The sequence below is a fragment of the Hemiscyllium ocellatum genome, chromosome 49 (assembly GCF_020745735.1).
Source record: "Hemiscyllium ocellatum isolate sHemOce1 chromosome 49, sHemOce1.pat.X.cur, whole genome shotgun sequence".
Classification (NCBI taxonomy): domain Eukaryota; kingdom Metazoa; phylum Chordata; class Chondrichthyes; order Orectolobiformes; family Hemiscylliidae; genus Hemiscyllium; species Hemiscyllium ocellatum.
The window spans coordinates 4,535,346-4,555,766 of NC_083449.1; the positions used below are offsets into that span (position 1 = coordinate 4,535,346).

At 40.4% G+C, this 20,421-nt stretch overlaps 1 protein-coding gene across 1 annotated transcript in view; it reads right to left on the bottom strand.

Annotated features, from left to right (window-relative positions):
• Nucleotides 1-20,421, bottom strand: part of LOC132837100 (histone H4) — a 1,051,674-nt gene that overhangs the window by 202,365 nt on the left and 828,888 nt on the right. Inside the window, exon 5 of the mRNA XM_060856791.1 lies at nt 16,956-16,967. Coding sequence (XP_060712774.1) covers nt 16,956-16,967 — 12 coding nt within the window. The remainder of the gene's footprint in view (nt 1-16,955; nt 16,968-20,421) is intronic.

Here is a 20,421-nt window from a genome sequence, read left to right on the forward strand (position 1 = left end):
TGTGGGTTTCCACTCACTGAATATACTGAATTTTCACTCACTGAGTAGAGGTGTTACTCTCTCCCAATAAGATTCTCGTACATGCATACTTGAGTGAAGTTATCACCCATACCTGTTGGTTTCTGCTATGTGAATATGACAGTTTTTGCTCTGTGAATGTGATTGTTTAATTATCAATCTGTCCATGTCTGTTTCAGCATTGTTAAAATTTGAACATTGTTATCAATATCTCGGTTGGGGGTCTACATCTGGGTGAGATCCGCTTTGGAGAGTTGTTGCAGGGGGAGGGCCAAATGACCTCTATCTGCACTGGAGAAATTCCATGTAAAAGAAAATGAGAGATTTTATATTATTGTCAGTCTCTGACTGTATAGAGTAGTTTGGACCATTTCCACAACTTCCATTCTATGGTAAGATTTATGATTGTAAATTATATTCTGAATATGTATTTTAAACTTATTGTTCACATGTTTATAACAAGGTACTTTTTGAGAGCTTTTTCATTCTGTGTCCAATAAGCCCTGGGGATCTGTCTGAATGCGTATCTTTTCATGTCAATATTTCATTTCCCTTTGGACCACTTGAAAACAAAGTATTCATTCAGTCATTTTGTAAGAGATGTGTTCTGTTTTCACTTTGTGGAAATGAATTAAACTGCGATATTTGTTTCAATCTGGCACTTGGCCTGCTATCTAATTCCTCCAGTTTGGACAAACAGAATTGATAAATGAATTACATACAGTCATAGAGTCAGACAGCAAGTTTAAACCATGGTGAGATAATTGGAGGAATCATTAATCTGAATGTTCATTTACTTCTTTCCCTACTTAACTGGAATACATTGTGACCATGCAATAGGGGGATTCAGTATTTCTGAATAAAAAAGTGGAGTTTACTTTGTGACCAATGTGATGCCATGCACTTAAGTTTGATTAGAAGTTCACTTGTACACTGGGACTGACATATTTCACTCTTACCCTGTCCTGTTTAACTTCATTAATGAAATGCTAGCTCTCCCTTGTAGCTATGATTTTTCTATTTTTGCCTGTGGACCGACTAACCTGACAGTGTGTCTGTGCGTTGCAAGTTATTCTATATCCATTGTGTATTGGCACTATCTCCTTCTTTGTCGAGACCAGAAATCAGTTTCCTTCACACCCTTCATTACATCAATAAGGACAATAACTGGCGCAGTCAGAAACTATTTGCTCTGCTCTTCCATTCACTTGTACGGTTTGTGTACTTGGGAATTACTACCTACCTGTCAGTCTGTGCTATTCAATGGGACTGGTCCTTCAAAACTCTGCTCAGATGTGACAGGCTGCCACAGAGTAAAGCCACCTTGTCTACTGAAGACCTTAGACACTAAAATTTAATGTGGACTACTCCAGCTATTCTCCATTGTGTATACACACTGATTTTAGGTATAAAAAAAGATTTTCGAAAGGAACAGTTATGAGACAGGGAGGTTCCCAAACTCACTTGACCCTGCTTCAGTCTTCCTGCATTGTGTTACTGAGCAGTTTAAATGTTTGCTGTAAAGTGAACAGCCAGTTAGCAGAGTGGGACAGGAGAGCATTCTCAGATCATGTTTCCTGAAGTGAATAGGAAAGATCTTATTTTCTGTAATTGTTTGTATCTGTAGGATTCTCAGACAAGTAAAACTGCAACACATTGTCACAAAAACAAGTCTGTGTTGTTCTTAAAAGTCAAGGTGGGAAAAGCAATGGACTTTTGCAACTCTGATCATGCGGAATCTAACTGGGAGTGATATCAAGGTCAGGCCTTCAAAGTGTCATACAGTTGTACAGCACAGAAACAGGTCCTTTGGTCCAAACTGTTAGTGCTGACCAGAGATCCTAATCTGACCAAGTCCCATTGGCCAGCATTTGGTCTGTCTCCCTCTGAACCCTTCCTCTTCATGTACCTATCCAGGTGTCTACAAAAGATTGTAATTGTACCCACCACCTCCACTTCCTCTGGTAGCTCATTCCATACAAGCACCACCCTCTGCAATGATAAAGTAACCCCACAAGTGCTTTTTAAATCTTTTCCATCTCAACTTAAACCTTTGCCCTCTATTATTGGACTCCCCAGCATTAGAAAGAAGACCTTGTATATTCACCCTCGCAATGTCACTCATGATTTTATTAACCTCAATAAGGTCATACCTCAGCCTCAGACAGCCCAGGGGGAAAAAAAAACAACAGCCTATTCGGCCTTTACCTATAACTCAAACCCTCCAGTCCTGGCAATGAAATATACTGATGGGAGTAGTGCAGTTGATATAGTTTACATGGACAACAATAAGGCCTTTGAAGGAGCATAACCCCCGACCAGAGAAGAAAGACTCAGGAAGCAGGCAGGATTCAGGCAAGTGGTAGGTGTTTCTTCAAGCAGAAACCGATTAATGCAGGGAGAGGGCCAAAGGATCTTCCCCTGAGACTGGCCTCGGAGGAGAGATGCATGGCACACTCTGATTTTACAATGAAAAAAATAGTACTTATTGTACTCTTTCTGTGAACAATCACATACAATGTGATTAATATATTCCTCCCTCTTACTTTGTATACCCTATCCTATAAGACACCTCATCAATGATGGGCATCCATTGGACAGCTCCAGGTTCACATGATCTCAAGGTGATTAGCAGATACTGTCATCGCTCGGCCTTGGGATCTTTCTATGTCTCCTATTTGTTCACATTCCAGAGTTACTTGCTATACTCCTTCGGGTTTCTGTCAGTCTAGCTTATATTGAGGGACATCCTGAATGCTGTTATTCATTGTATTTAATTTTAATCAAATTCTATTCCTCTTGTTACGTGCCCCATGGTCCTTATTATATATGAAGAAAAAACAGAAAACAGTTAATTTTGCATTACTTGCTTTAAATTTGTAATTTTGATTTGTCTTAAAGTTAGTTAAAATGTGTAAAGTCATACAGTTATGAAACGGAGTAGTATAAGATAACTTTAGCTGTTGCTCCCCTCAGTTGTTTTAGGGGATTAATGGGCTGTATCGAACATCTGGTGCCTGTTCATTTACTGGTACAATTCCCTTTCATTTAATGTGGCTGGAGTTATTCGTTTCTCAGACCTTAGATCTGCTGGTCGGAACTGTTTCGAATGGGAACAGGCTGGGTCCTTATTACTGTCCTCTGAATGGCTTGTTCAATGGTTTCATCATACCTCACTGTGTGTGAACAGGCTGATGTGCTTAGTTTCTGCCATTGTCTCTCACGTCCTGCTGTTTAATTCTACTTTCCACTTATCGGTCAGTTTGTGTTAACAGATATGGGCCACTCTATTCTGGCAGGTACAGGCCACCCCGATAGCCTTTGACAAAGTCCCATATAAAAGACTGGTCTAAGATTGGCTCTTGGACTCTTAAGCAAACTGGATCTGAAATTAGCTTGCAGACAGGATGCAAAGTGTGATGGTGATGGGTTGTGTTTGTGATTGGAAGCCTGTGACCAGCGGTGTCCCACAGGGATCAGTGCTAGGACACTTGCTGTTCATTATGTACATTAACGACTTGGATGTGAATGTACAAGGTACAATTACTATGTTTCTGGGTGAGATTTTAGTGTGGAAGTGCAAACTGTGTTGGTGCAGGCTTGGAGGGCAAAGGGCATGTGACTGTGCTGTACTGATCTTTCTTCTTCGACATGAAAATTGGCAGCACTGTTGACAGCGAAGGGGACGGTCTCAGGCTACAGTCTGAGTACAGCCAGCAGAACAATGGCTCTGATATTCCTGATAAGTATGATATAATGTATTTTAGGAGGTCTAATAAGGGAAAGAATTACACAATGAAGGGTAGGTCCCTAGGGAGTACTGAGGAACAAAGGGACCTTGGTATACAAGTCTATAGATCCCAGAAGGAAACAGCACAGGCAGACAGGCTGCTGAAGAAGGCATACAGAATGCTGGCCTTTATTACCTGAGCTGTACAATTTAAAAGAAAGGAAATCTTATTACAATTTTATAGAGCTGAAAATGTGTTGCTGGAAAAGCGCAGCAGGTCAAATCTTTACTATACCACCTCAAGTTTAACAACACCCTTCCTGCAGCAGGTTGCTGTTCCAGCAACACATTTTCAGCTCTGATCTCCAGCATCTGCAGTCCTCACTTTCTCCTACAATTTTATAGAACATTGATTAGGCCACAGATGGAAAACTGTGTGCAGTTATGGCTGACACCCTGTCAGAAGGATGTACTGGAGAGGGTGCAGTGGGCTGGAAAGTCTCCATTATGAGGCAAGACTGGATAGGCTGAGTTTTGTTTCCTTGGAGCAGAGGAGGCTGAGGGAGGATCTGACTGAAGAATACCAGATTATCAGAAATGTAGGCAGAGTAGATTGAGAGAATCTTTCTCCCCGTGACGGATGTGTCTAAGTCCAGAGGGCACATGTTGAAGTTGAGGAGAAAACAGCTTAGAGGAAATGTGAGAAAAATATTTTGACCCAGAGGGTGGGTAAAGTTTGGAACATTCTGCCTGAGAGGGTGATTGAGTACTCTCACAGCATTTAAGCAGCATCTGGACATACCTTTAAAAAGCCAGGGTATAGTCAGCTATGGGCCAAGTGCAGGTAAATGGGATGAATGCAGTTTGGTGTTTGTTGAACATCATGGACATGGTGGGCCAAAGGGTCTGTTTCTATGCTGTACGACTCTATATCTCTATAACACCCTTGTAAATCTTTACTGTACCACCTCAAGTTTAACAACATCCTTCCTGTAGCAGGTTGATGAGAATTATACACAATCTCCTTAAAGTGGATTCACCAATATCCTGCACAGCCACCAGATGACCTCCCAACTCCTCCACTCAGTATTCTGAACAATAAAGGCAAGCATGTCAAATGTCTTTTTCACCGTTCTGTCTACGTGCAACTACTTTCATGGACTTGGAGGTGCCAGTGTTGGACTCGGGTGGACAAAGCGAAAAATGAGAACACCAGGTTTTCGTCCAACAGGTTTATTTGGAAACACTAGCTTTTGAAGCACTGACCTTCATCAGGTGGTTGAAGAAGCAACAGTACTTTGATAGCTAGTGCTTCCAAATAAACCTGTTGGAGTACATCCAAGGAAATCTTCAACGGCTCACTGAGGTTTCTTAGTTCACCAACACTCCCCAATGCTCTACCATTAAGTGTGGAATTCATGTCTTGGTTTGCTTTTTAAAAATGTATGTAAACTAAACTACAACTGCCACTCCTCAGCCCACTGACCCATCTGACAAGAGGGAAAGTTAGTAAGTATGCAGATGACACCAAAATTGGAGGTGTAATGGACAGTGAAGATTACCTCAGATTACAACAGGATCTTGATCAGATGGGCTGAGAAGTGGCAGATCGAGTTTAATTTAGATAAATGTGAGGTGCTGCATTTTGGGAAAGCAAATCTTAGCAGGACTTATACACTCAATGATAAGGCCCTAAGGAGTGTTGCTGAACAAAGAGACCTTGGAGTGCAGGTTCATAGCTCCTTGAAAATGGAGTTGCAGGTTGATAGGATAGTGAAGAAAGTTTGGTATGCTTTCCTTTATTGGTCACTGAATTGATTACAGGAGTTGGGAAATCATGTTGCGATTGTACAGGGCATTGGTTACGCCACTGTTGGAATATTGCATGCAATTCAGGTCTCCTACCTATCAGAAAGATATTGTAAAACTTGAAGGGGTTCAGAAAAGATTTACAAGGATGTTGCCAGGGTTGAAGTATTTGAGGTATCGGGAGAGGTTGAATAGGTTTAAGGCTGCTTTCGGTGGGGTAACCTAATAGAGGTTTCTAAAATCATGAAAGCTTTGGAGAGGATAAATAGACACCATTTATTCCCTGGGGTAGGGGAGTCCAGAGCGAAAGGCATAGTCTTAGGATTTGAGGGGAAGATTTAAAAGAGATCTGGAGGGCAATTTTTTCAACGTGACGTAGTGTGTGTATAGAATGAGCTGCCAGAGAAATTGGTGGAGACTGGTACAATTACGCCATTTACAAGGCACCTGGATGGATACAAGAACAGGAAGGGTTTAGAGGAATATGGGCCATGTGCTGGCAAATGAGACTGGATTAGTTCAGGATAGCTGGTTGGCATGGATGAGTCCAGCCGAAGTGTCGGTTTTTCTGTAAATCTATGACAGTGAATAATAACATTTATTAGAAATGGGGTGATGTGCATGGAGAGAGATAAAAAAAAATTGTAATTCCTTGGTGGTATTTGACTCTTTGTTTGAAATTGAGCTTAATGTGCATCTAATTCAAACTGCTCTGCGACTCTGGAAAGAATGTTCTTTAGTGTCTGACAACGGTAACATACCTGCTGTTTGTTAGAAGGAAAAGATCACACTTGGCTTTGCCCCGAGGGAATATGTCTTGGTCCTTCAAGTATTTGGCTGGAGGAAGACAGAAGAGTCCTCTCCTGTAAATCAACATTAAGTTTGACAGTATCAAACCTCTGAATGTAACATTCATTTAATAATCATTAGGCTGTTTTTCTTTCAAACCGGCAAGTCCAACGGAACTACAGGTCTGATTCTATTGTTGGCCTGAGCTGCTCTTTGTCTGGTGATTGTAATAAAAATATCTATACCAATTCACTGAGAACCAGATACTAACCAATACCTCCACAATAAGGCTACCCAATACAAGTGCGTATCTGGATCTGAGAGTTTCCTTATCAATCCATACCTGTCAGTTCCTGCGAGGTGAATGTGGGAATACAGCTGTCAACCTGTACCTGTTGAAATAAGCTGTGCAAATGTGTGAGTGAATGTTGTTATCAATCTGTCCTTGTCACACTCTGGTAAATATATTTACATTTTGCCATTGCAGAGACTGACAGGGACAGATTAAAAACCACACTCACACATTCACATAGCATAAACTAACAGATATAGTTTGATAACTAAACTCATATCCACACAGAATAAACTTGCAGGGACTGGTTGTTAAATACATTTTAAGTAAATAAAATCAGTCCCTGTGTGCTTTAACTGATGGGGATGTGAGGATTTAGTCATCAATATGTACCTGTCAGTTTCTGCCCTGTGAATGTGAGAGTTTACATACCAATCTGTCCTGAATAGTTTCTGTGTATCTGATAGTGTAGTTATCAACCAGAATCTGTCAGTTTCAGCTATGAGAACTCGAGTGTCATTAACAGTGTCTACCCGTCAGTTTCTGCTGTATGAATATTAAATGCAGTCAACAAATTGTACCCATCAGTTTCTTCTGTGTGAATGTAGATATTGATCTCCATTTGTCTGCTTTAGCTATACCAATGTGTGTGAATGCAATTATCAAACAGTATCTGTTAGGTTTTGCTATTTGACACCAGATTTTCTTTGTCAATCTGTTTCTACTACGTCGATTTGAGAGAGTCGATACCAACCTGTCCATGTCAGTTTTTTCCCTGTCAATATGTGAATACAGTTATTGATCAGTACCCATCAGATTCTGCTGTGAAAATGGGTGTATTAATCAAACTGTAGTGGTCAGTTTCAGCGATGTGAATGTGGGAGTACAGTTATCATTCACTATCTGTCAATTTCTTCTTTGACAAAGTGAGTGAAACTCAATCTGTACCTTTCAGACTCTGCTGCGTGAATACATAAATATAGTTATCAATCTGTCGCTGTCAGTTTCTGCTTAGTGAATATATTTGTGTAATTGCCAATCTATCCCTGCTATGTGAATGTGTGAGCGGAGTTTTCATCTGTTGCTATCAGCTTCTGCTTTGTGAGTGTGAGAGTTTAGTTATCAATATTACCCTGTCAGTTTCTGTAATTCCAGTGTTTTGAGTGGATTTATTCATCTTTTCCTGTCAGTTTGTGTGACTGTAGTTATCAGCCTCTCCCCTCAGATTCTGCTATATGAACATAAGACTGCAGTTATTAATTTAATTTGATCATTGTTATTACATGTCCGGAGGTAAATTGAAAAGTATTGTTTTGTGCACCTTACAGGTAGATCATCTCATCCAAAATCCATCAAGGTAATAGAACAGAATCCAGAATACAGTGTTAAAGCTGCAGAGAAGGTGCAGACAGAGATTATCATCAAAGTTTAGAGGTCCGTTCAAATATCTAATAATAGCGGAGAAGCAGTTGTTGAATCTGTTGGATGGTGTATTCAAACTTCTGTATTTTCAACCTGACAGACCGGGGGGAGGAGCATATAACTTGGGTCGGAATGGGTCTTTTATGTTGTTGGTTGCTTTCTCAAGACAGGGGGAAGTGGAATTGCAGCCTTTGGATGGAAGACTGCTTTCAGTGATGGACTGGATTAATCACAGCTGTCTGTAGTATCTTGTGGTCTTGGGCAGAACAGAAGCCACATTACGCTGTGACACACCCAAATAGGATGTTTTCTGTGGTGCATCTATAAAAATTTGCATAAGTCTTTATGGACATGCTGAATTCCCTTAGCCATGGGAGGAAATCTGCTTGGTGAATGTCAGAGTCATAGTCATAGAGATGTACCCTTTGGTCCAACTTGTCCATGCCAACTAGATATCCCAACCAAATCTAGTCCCACCTGCCAGCACCCGGCCCATATCCCTCCAAATCCTTCCAATTCATAGACACATCTCGATGCCTTTTAAATGCTGCAATTGTACCAGCCTCCACCACTTCCTCCTGGCAGGTCATTCCACACAAGTGCGACCCTCTTTGTCTATTTATCCTATCCATGCCGCTCATGATTTTATAAACCTCTAAAATGTCATCCCTCAGCCTCCGATGCTCCAGGGAATACAGCCCTAGTCTATTCAACCTCGTCCGATAGCTCAAATCCTCCAACCCTGTCAACATCCGTATACATCTTTCTGAACCCTATCAAGATTCACGCTATCATTCTATCGGAAGGAGACCAGAATTGCATGCAATATTCCAACAGTGGCCTAACCAATGTCATGTACAGCTGCAAGGTGACCTCCCAATAACTGTACTCAATACTGAATGTGTTTGGGTAATTGTCAATCTAAGTCTGCCAGGTTCTGGTATGTGAATATGAGAATTTACTTTTTAACAGTCCCTGTCAGTTTTTGCTTCATGAATGTTTTGTTTTGTTAAGAACCCTTCCCGGTCAGGCTCTGTAATGTAAATGTGATTGCATTTATCAGATGTTTGCATGACAGATTTTCTTTTGTGAACATGTGAATGTGGTTATCAATTTTCCCTGGTAATTTCCGATCTGTGAATATGAAAATATAGTTATTAATCTCTAAATGAAAACCAAAAGAACTGCAGATGCTGGAAATCAGAAACTAAAACAAATTGCTGGAAAATCTCAGTAGGTATGACAGAGTCTGTGGCAGAAATCAGAGTTTAAATTTCCAGTCCAGTAACCCTTCCTTTGAAGAGATGGTAGCCAGGAAAATATTAGGTTTTCTGCAGAAGATAGGGTGTGTTGAAGGGTAAGGGAGTAAATGGTGGATGCACATACAATCCAAAGAGAGGGAAGAACAGTTGGACAGATAAACTAACGGATCACAGTCAGAGGAGGACAGTAATACCTATTAGTAGAGACTGTTAGTGAGTTTTGGTGTACAATAGAAGACCCTGTGATAACACTGCATGGTAAGAGAGGTTTTGGGTAATGATTTGGGAGAGCACTACCTCTGAAGTTATGGAGTCCAGAAGGCTGTTGAGTTCTCAAGCAGAAAATGAGGTGCTGTTCTTCCAGCTTGCACTGAAATTTGCTGGAGCACTGCAACAAGCCTGAGACAGAGGTGTTGGCCAGGGAATAGGGTGGTGGGTTGAAATGGCGGGCAACTAGAAGCTCAGGGACATTTTTTTTTCTGGACAGAATGTAAGTGTTCTGCACAGTGGACACCCAATCTACACTCAGTTTCCCCAGCATAGGGAAGACCAAATGGTAGCTAGGAAAATGCACACAATCAGTTCTGAAGAGGGGTCACTAGACCTCGAATGTTAAGTCTGATTTCCCTCCACCAAAGCTGCCAAACTTGTGATTTTTCAGCAATTTTCATTATTAATTTCTCCCTGTTAGTTTCTGTGCTGTAAACAAGTGTCATGATCAAACTGTATATGTCAATTTATGCAATTTCAAACAGGGAGTGTTATTAATCTGTTCCAATAAGTTCTGATGATGAGAATGTCTTCCTCTGAAATGTCCTGCCATGTGAGTGTGATTGTTCAATCTGTCCCTATTATATTCTGCTCTGTGTATCTCAGGATGGAGTTATAAATCTGTATCTGTCAACATACCTACTTTATAAATGTACAAATGCATTAAGCAGACTGTATATGCCAGTGTTTGCTAAGTAAATGTGTTAGTTTAGTTTTGTGTGTGCCTGCGTGTGCATGTGCGCATGTATATGTATCATTCTCTCCCTTTCAGTTTCTGCAGAGTGAATATGTGAGAGCAACTATCAATCTTCATCTGTCGGTTTCTCTTGCATCCACACGAGTGTTTTGGAATTGATCTATACTTGGCAGTTTCTTGGCAACTCTTTTATGTATGAAAGTTGCTTAATTCTCTGGCAACCAATAATATTCTAAGAGTCCAATCATCACCAGGAATCTATGGTTGATTTTCAGGAAAACCCATCTAGTTCACTAATGTCCTGTAAGAAAACTGCCATCCTTGTGTCTCCACACCCGCAGCAATGTGGTTGACTCATAACTACCCCCTGAGCAGTTAGGGATGTGCAATAAATACTGGCCTAGCCAGTGATGCCCTCATCCCATGATTGAATTTAGGAAATGGAATTCTCTGTGACTGAGATTCATTCTGTGATATTAGTTTTTAAGGGTGTTGTGATTGGGCCTTAAACTCTTCTGCATTTTATGATTTATGGCAGAGTCACAGAATTGATACAGCCATTCAGCCCACTGTGTCTGCACTGGGACTTCTCTTGTTCATCTGTTCTCCATAGTAATTTCCACTAATTGTTGGGCGTCTGAACTTCATTCACTCACTGCCAGTATCTCAAGGTAAATGGACATGTGAGATTAGTTCTGCAGTATTCTGCCATTGAATAACTATAGTGCCAGTTTGGTTTTGTATGCAACAGCATCAGGTGGAGTGTGTGAATCTCATTCTCTTTACACGTTGAGTTGTATTTGTTTAGTCTGGGCATTGGACAAACTCGATCAACATTCACTAACACTTTGTAAGCAAGGGATTAATGTTGGTTCAATGTTTACTTTGCCATGAATCTGAATGTTATTGTTTTCAGATTTTTTTTTTACATTTTGCGTATGCAGGAGTCTTTATCAGTCGTTGCTGGACACTGTAAAATATAATATCTAATACTAACTGAAGCGATTAATGGTTTGGTGAGTCAATTTATAACTGTCCATTTTTGGCCTAAATTTCATTCTTTTTTCCCTTTCTCCATTAACTGGCTGAGTGCGCGAGTGAGTTTTCTGTTGTGCTGCCAATCTGTATCACTTTCAAGGAGCGGTTCTGGTCTATACCACACTGACATTTTCTGCATATCTTCTTCTGTTTCCAGTTCTGCATGTCATGATCTGATACACTTTGAGGTAGGCTTAATGCCTTATAAATCAGGATTTCATTCAATAAAATGTACGGAAATGTTTCTGCATTACTCAGGCCCTCAAACAAAATGGGAGTGTGGATAAAGTGTGTTTACATCAGCACCAGGCTGAGACTGAGAACTAAATTCAATCGATCAGTCTCTGATACTTGATACCAATGTGGTCCTTATTCTTGGTTATTGTATTTCGCAGTGGCTCAGTGTCGTCTAAATTGAAACATGACACTTTTAGTAACTGCAAGCACAATTAATTGTTTAAACTTCTGCTACTTGACATGAATCAGGTTTCATCCATTGCCACTGGAGTCAGCTCCTGTCAGTGAACATGGATGTGTTTCTATATCTGCTAATATTTGGCCTTGTATATGTAGTTGAATAATGTCCACAGCCTATGTTCTTTAGTTTTAGAGCCTATAGGATCCATGGACAGGTGAACATGCAACACATTACAGCAGAAAAGCATCTGTGCTTTTCTTCAGAATCAAGGGGAGAAAAGCAATAGACTTTTGTCATTCCTATAGTGCAGAGTCTAACCAGGAACAGTGGGGTTATCAAGGTCTGGTTTTCAGGATGCTATCAATTTTTGCATAGTGAAATACTTTACCAGTGATTTGGTTAATACTGATCATTAATTCAATTTGCTCCTAAGTGAACACTTCAACTGCATTGCAGCTGACTGAAGACAATGCTCCTTGTGCAGAAAAGAGAAGTGGCCAATTCTATTCTATTTACCAATCTGGACAGGATCTGGTACAAGCCATGAACAGTATTCTTGTGTTGCTCTCTGGTAGGGTGGGGGCAAACAAAAGGTCTTTTATTTTCCACTATTGGTGAAGAATATTTAAACAGTCAAATTCAATTTATTGAACAACCAACTCTTGGTGGTTAAAATAAAGGAGCAGCTTGACAAACCTATCAATTTTAGCTTTTTCTTTCTTTCTGCACTGCTTTAAATAGTAATGATCGGATTCCATTGACTCCTTGACAAAACTATACCCTGATTCTTTGATGCTTTTTATAGTTTAATGGAGAGATAGTCAAGATGAATGCAGGGTTCTTCATAGATTTCTTGAAACAAATTTTGAAAGACACAATAAGAAAAATTTTTTTTCTGGACTGAAAAGAAATCCTACAAAATGATGAAATGGAGAATGGCGTTATGACACAGATGGGGATGACAACTTCAACTGCTGCCATGAAAAATCTATGGAAATGGAATACTCAATAAATTAACAATTCTAATCCCTTTCAATCAGCTGTGTTGTTATAGACTGTTATGATCAGTGCAGATTTAATAATTTCAATAGACATATTCTGTGCTGTCGATCTCTTTGACTTAAGATCAGAGAGTAGAAATCAGTTTGATAAAATGTTTTCTGCTAGTTGCGGTGTATATGGATCTTCATCACTGTTAGGTGTTGTAATGTGTATTTCAGGATGGTGTAGAAATTTGCAACCATTGTTAATCAGTCAGTAGCTCTGTGGGAGATAGAATGGTGTGTGTGCGCGCAAGCACACATATGGGGGTGGGATGGAGATGGTGGTTGTGGGTGTGTATACACGCGATGAGCACGGTCTCGACATCAGGCTTTGGCCCAGAGGTTCATTCAGAATTTACATAGAGTTCAACTGTTGTGTCTTTTCCAGGACAATGATTTATCAAACGTAATTTTGACTTTCTCAGTTACTGAAATTATCAAAGTTTCTTTCTGCATCTGCACTCAACATCTTCTTTATATATCCTTGTTGTAACAATGTAACAGCATGACTTGTTTGTTCACCTTGATTGTAACTTTAAAATTGCCTTTACTATACGTGGATTAATGTAATTCCTGAATGTATATTTCATACGAGGATACAGTCTCTCTCTCATCTGATGTTGCAAATGATAACTGGGTATGCATAATGGAATTTATTGGAGCTGTGCTGTTGTGCATCGAGTAAGGAGAATTTTTAAAAAATACTTCATTAGTTGTGTCAGACTCGGATTGAATGCATACTTGTGGAAATTGAGCTCAATGTGTATCTGACTCAATCCACTGACTGTGGAAAGGATGTTCTCCAATCTGATAACTGTAACATACCTGCTGGTTGGTAAAAGCAGATAGTCATACTTGGTTTGTACTGAGGAAATATTACATTATCTTGGTCCATCAAACATTTGCCTGCGGGAAGAAAAAGAGAGATATCATGATATCTGAGTAGAAAGACATCAACTGATCAACGCAACAGTCAGGTCATGATAATGATACTTCTGTTTTTAAACAGAGCAGGGTCTGGTTACAAAGCAACACTGATCTCCTCCCAGTTTTCTACTGTTTGCGAAATTCTGAAATAATTTACTCAGATGAAAATAAACTAACCAACACATGCACAGCTCCAAAAATATAATGATTACACAGTTCAATATTCAGCTCCCAAAAAAACACGAACTTTGAAGGAAGAACAACAGGCACTTTTATCACATTTAGATCACTGCCCTTTATTTCCCAACACTTCAATGTCTATTCACAACATAAAGCGTGAAACAGAAGCCAAATAATGAATTTCCATCAGTGTTTAGGCGATTAAAAACCCCAAGAATGTCCCACAGCAGCTCCTTCCCACTCTGCCTCCCTCAGCAGGCCCACACACAGCCAGAGAAAGGCCTCTTGTGTCTGACTGTTTGCTCATTTAGATATCTCTCTGGAAATTGAGCTCAAACTAAGTCTGATCCAATCAGCTCTGTGCCTGTGGAAAGAATGCTTTCTGCTTTAACAGTGGTAACATACCTGCTGTTTGTTTGAAGCGACTGCTCACACTTGGCTTTGTACTTAGGAAATATGACATTGTCTTCATCATTCAAATACTTGCTTGGAGGAAGACAGAAGATTTTTCAGCTGTAAGTCAAGTTAGGCAAGATTTTTTTTGAGTGGGAGCAGCGGCTGAGTAAAAGCGAACCCGGGAGACGACAGCTAAGATAAGACAGTTTGTTTTAAAATTACTTACCTGTAGTGGCAGCGGTGTTCTTTTTTCTCTTTCTTCACAGAAAGAGCGGAAGCAGCAAGGGAAGTGACGGCGAGCAGAGGGGCAGCCGGGAAGGAAAACAGTGAATATACAACTCAGGATCCTCAGCCGTTCCACGTACGTTAGACCGACCATTCCAGGGATCATCCGTCTGAATCTCCGCTGGACACGCTCCAGTGCAGTATGTCCTTCCTGAGGTGTGGGGACCAAAACTGGACACAGTACTCCAAATGGGGCCTAACCAGAGCTTTATAAAGTCTCAGTAGCACAACGGTGCTTTTATATTCCAACCCTCTAGAGATAAATGACAACATTGCATTCGCTTTCTTAATCACGGACCCAACCTGCATGTTTACCTTTCGAGAATCCTCGACTAGCACTCCCAGATCCCTTTGTACTGTGGCTTTGCGAATTTTCTCACCGTTTAGACAGTAGTCTATGCTTTTATTCTTTTTTCCAAAGTGCAAGATGTTGCATTTGCTCACATTGAATTCCATCAGCCATTTCCTGGACCGCCTAACTTCATATCGTCGGCAAACTTCGCTAGAATGCCCCCAGTCCCTTCATCCAGATCATTAATATATAATGTGAACAGCTGCAGCCCCAACACTGAACCCTGCGGGACACCGCTTGTCACCGGCTGCCATTCCGAAAAAGAACCTTTATCCCAACTCTCTGCCTTCTGTCTGACAGCCAATCCTCAACCCATACCAGTAGCTCACCTCGAACACCATGGGCCCACACCTTGCTCAGCAGCCTCCCATGTGGCACCTTCTCAAAGGCCTTTTGGAAGTCTAGATAGACCACATCCACTGGGTTTCTCTTGTCTAACCTACTTGTCACCTCTTCAAAGAATTCCAACAGATTTGTCAGACACGACCTCCCCTTACTAAATCCATGTTGACTTGTTCTAATCAGACTCTGCTCTTCCAAGAAATTAGAAATCTCATCCTTAATGATGGATTCTAGAATTTTACCAATAACCGAGGTTAGGCTAATTGGTCTATCATTTTCCATCTTTTGTGTTGATCCTTTCTTGAAAAAGGGGGTTACAACAGCGATCTTCCAATCATCCAGGACTTTCCCTGACTCCAATGACTTTTGAAAGATCTCAACCAATGCCTCCGCTATTTCCTCAGCTACCTCTCTCAGAACTCTAGGATGTATCCCATCGGGGCCAGGAGATTTATCAATTTTAAGACCTTTTAGCTTTTCTAGCATTCTCTCTTTTGTAATGGGAGCCATACTCAACTCAGCCCCCTGACTCCCTTTAATTGTTGGGATATTACTCATGTCTTCCACTGTGAAGACTGACGCAAAGTACTTGTTAAGTACTCCTGCTATTTCCTTATCTCCCTTCACTAGGCTTCCAGCATCAGTTTGAAGTGGCCCAATGTCTACTTTTGCCTGTCGTTTGTTTCTTAGTAAAAGTTCCTTTCAATTCATATCATTTCTAATATTACTGGCTAGCCTACCTTTATATTTGATCCTCTCCTTCCTTATTCCTCTCTTTGTTATCCTCCGTTTGTTTTTGTAGCCTTCCCAATCTTCTGATTTCCCACTGCTCTTGGCCACTTTATAGGATCTCTCTTTTTTCTTTAATACATTTCCTGACTTTCTTTGTCAGTCATGGCTGTCTAATCCCTCCCCGGATAATCTTTCTTTTCTTGGGGATGAACCTCTGTACAGTGTCTTCAATTATACCCACAAACTCCTGCCATACACTATCCTGAAATACTCATTGCAACTTCTAACAGTAATGAAGATCCATAAACACTGCAACTAGCAGAAAACATGACATTATTCTGTGCTGTAAATTTCTTTGACTTGAGATCTGGGAGCGGAAATCAGTTTCAGTGTCTTCAAATTATTAAGTCTGACTAATCAAAGAAAATGTACAACAACATAATAGTTAACTAAACTAACATTTCTAATCTGTTTTAACCAGAATTCCCTTTCCACTAAAAATGTCATGGCAGCAGAGAAGCTGTCGTCCCCATCTGTATCGGAGTGTGTTTCTCCATTTCATAATTTTGTAGTTGTTTTCTTCTTCTGTCCAGCAAAAAAGCTTTTTTATTATTCCATATGCATTTCAAAATGTGTTTTGATTTTCTTTTTGACTCTTCCGTCGATACATTAGAAAAACGCAAGGAATCAGGGTATAGTTTTGAGAAGGAGTCAATGGAATCAAATGGTTGCCATTTAAAGCAGTGCAAAAAAATAGAAAAAGCCAAATTTGGGAGGTTTATCAAGCTGCTCAATTTTTTTCCAATAAGAGTTGATGGTTCAATAAATTGAATTTGACAGTTCAAGTATTCTTCACTGAATGGTGGAATCTCCTCCTCCTCCTCCTCGTCCTCCTCCTCCTTCCTCCCCTGCCTTACCTCCACCCTCCCCAACCAAAAAACATAGAGCAACACTAGACCACTGCACTAGATCCTGTCCAGTCTGTACAAGGAAAGGTCAGTCAACTGGAATGCAGATGAAATGTTCACTTAATTGCAAATTGGTTTGGTTAATACTGATCATTAATTTATTGGTAAAATATGTCACGATGCAATAATTGATAGCATCCTGAAAACCTGACCTTGATATCCCTACTTTTCCTATTTCGACTCTGCACTGTAGGAGTTACAAAAGTCCTTTGCTTTTCTCCCCTTGACTCTGAAGAAAAGCATACATACTTTTCTGCTGCAATGTGTTGCACATGCACCTGTCCATGGATCCTAAAGGCACTACAACTAAGGAACATTGACTGTGGATATTGAACTACATGTGCAGTGCAGAGATTAACAGATATACAAACACATCCACTTTCACTGACAGGAGCTGACTCCAGTGGCAATGGATAGTACCTCTTTCATAACAAGTAGCAGAAGTTTGAACACTGAAGTACAGGAGCAGTTACTGAAAGTGATATGTTTCAATTTGGATGACACTGAAGAACTGTGAAACAATAACCAAGAATAAAGGACCACACTGATATCTAGTATCAGAGAGTGAATGAATCTCATTCTCACACTGAGCCTGGTGCTGATGAACACACACACATTCTGCACATTTTATTCTGGTTGAAGGGCTGAGTAATGCAGAAGCATTTCCATACGTTTTAATGTATGAAACATTGATTTATAAGGCATTAAACCCACCTCATAAAGTGTGTCAGATCATGACATGCAGAACTGGAAACATAAGATGACATCCAAAAAATGTCAGTGTGATAGAGATCAGTGCCACTCCTTTCAAGTGATCCAGATTGGCAGCACAACAGAAAATTCACTCACACTCTGCCAGTTATTGGAAAAAGGGGGGAAAAAAATGAAATTTAGGCCCAGGTATTTCCAAATATGGTCAGTTTTAAATTAACTCACCAAACCATTATTTGCTTCAGTTAGTGTCAGCTGTTATATCTTTGTGTCCAGCAGCAACTGATAAAGGCTCCTGTATACACAAAATGTTAAAAAAAAAACTGTCTGAATACAATAAAATTCAGATTCATGGCAAAGATAAATATTCATCCAACATTAATCTCTTCATCACAAAAGGTTAGTGAATGTTGATCGAGTTTATCCTACACTCGAACCAAAACAAACACAGCTGAACATGAGAATGAGATCCACGTACTCTACCTGACACTGTTGCCCACAGAACAAAACTGGCACTATAGTTATTCAAAGACAGATAACGGCACAATTAATCTCAAATTAGCATTTATATAGAGATACTGGCAGTAAGTGGATAAAGTTCAGAATCCCAACAGTTAGTAGAATCTAGAATGGAGAACAGGTGAAGAATAGCATGTCAGTTCTCAGGAACGGTTACTGGACTGGAAATTTTAACTTGGGACACAATGGGCTGAATAGCCGTACCAATTCTGTACCTCTCATAAAGCAGAAAATGCAGAAGACATTCAGGGCCAATCGCAACATCCTAAAATCTGCTATCTCGGAATCAGTCACAGTCACTGAGAATTATTTTTCCTAAATTCATTCACAGGACGAGGGCATCACTGGCTTGGCCAGCATTTATTGCCCATCCCTAACTGCCCAGGGGGTAGTTATGTGTCAGCCACATTGATGTGGGTCTGGAAACACATGTAGGCCAGACCAGATAAGGATGGCAGTTTCCTTCCTTAAAGGACATTAGTGAACAAGATTGGTTTTTCAGGCAAACGACAATAGATTCGTTGTCATCATTGGATTCATATAATATTATTTGCTGTCAGTGCATTAAGCAACTTTGATGCATAAGATTTGAAAGTGGCTGGTACTGATTGAGCCCTTGACTCTCAGTCACAGCAGAAACTGACAAGGTTAGATCAATTCCTGAACACTCATGTGGACACAACAGAAACTGAAAAGGTGTAGATTGGTAGCTGTTCTCACCAATTCACCCTGCAGAAACTGAAAGGGATGACATGATACTTAAACACACCCCTCACACTCCCCACACACACTTTACAAACACTGGCAGGTACAGTCTGATAAATGCATTTGCACATTTATAAACTAGATGTTGACAGATACAGATACAGATTCATAGCTAGATCCTGAGATACACAGAGCAGAATATAACAGGGCAGATTGTTCAATCACACTCAAATGCACATGGCAGGACATTTCAGAGGAAGACTCGTAACTGCATTTTCATTCACAAAGCAGAAACTGACAGGAACAGATTGATAACACTGTTTCAAATTATTTAAATTGACATGTACAGTTTGATAATGACACTCTCATACTCACAGGAGAAACTGACAGGTAGAGATTGATAATAAAAGAAATCAGTGTTACATTTGAGGTCTAGTGACCCTTCCACAGAACTGACTGTGCATTCTCCTAGCTGCCATGTGCTCTTCACTATTCTGGAGAAACTGAGTGTAGATTGAGTGTCCACTTTGCTGAACACCTACGTTCTGTCCAGAAAACAAGACCCTGAGCTTCCAGTTGCTTGCCACTTCAACACCACCCTGTTCCCTGGCCAACATCTCTGCCTCAGGCTTGCTGCAGTGCTCCAGCTAAAGCTCAGTGCAAGCTGGAAGAACAGCACCTCATTTTCTGGTTGGGAACCCGACAGCCTTCTGGGCCCAATATTGAGTTCTACAACCTTAGGGCAAGAGCTTTCCTGTGTCATTACCCAGAACCCCTCACACCAGGCCTTGTTATCACAAGTTCTGCTATTATACACCAACAGTCACTAAAAGTCCCTGTTAATAGTGATTCACCTTCCTCGTCTGACCATGATCTTTGGATTCTACATCCATCTACCATTTACTCCCAACCCTTCAACATACCCTACCTTCTGCAGAAAAAAAACTAAACATTTCCTGGCTACCATCAATTCTCAGGAAGGGTTTCTGGACTGGAAATGTTAATTCTGATTTCTGTCCATAGACTCTGTCAGACCTGCTGAGCTTTGGCAACAATTTAATTTTGGTTCTGATTTTCAGCATCTGCAGTTCTTTTGGTTTTCATTTAGAGATTAATAACTACATTTTCATATTCACAGAGCAGAAACTACCAGAGAAAATTGCTAACTACATTCACATGTACATTACAGAGCCTAACCGGGAAGGATTCTTAACTAAACTTAACTAAAACCTTCACAAACCTGACAGAGGCTGTTAAACACTAAATTCTCCCATTCACATAGCAGAAACTGGCAGGCTTAGATTGACAATTACCCAAACTCATTCACCAAGCAGACATCCTCAGGAGGCTAAGGAAATTCACCATGTCTATGAAGACTCCTGCAAATTTTTATAGATGCACTACCTATCTGGATACGTCACGGTGTGGTATAGCTACTGTTCTGCCCAAGACCACAAGAAACTACAGTGAGTTGCGAGCACAGTCCAGTCCATCACTGAAAGCAGCCTTTCATCCA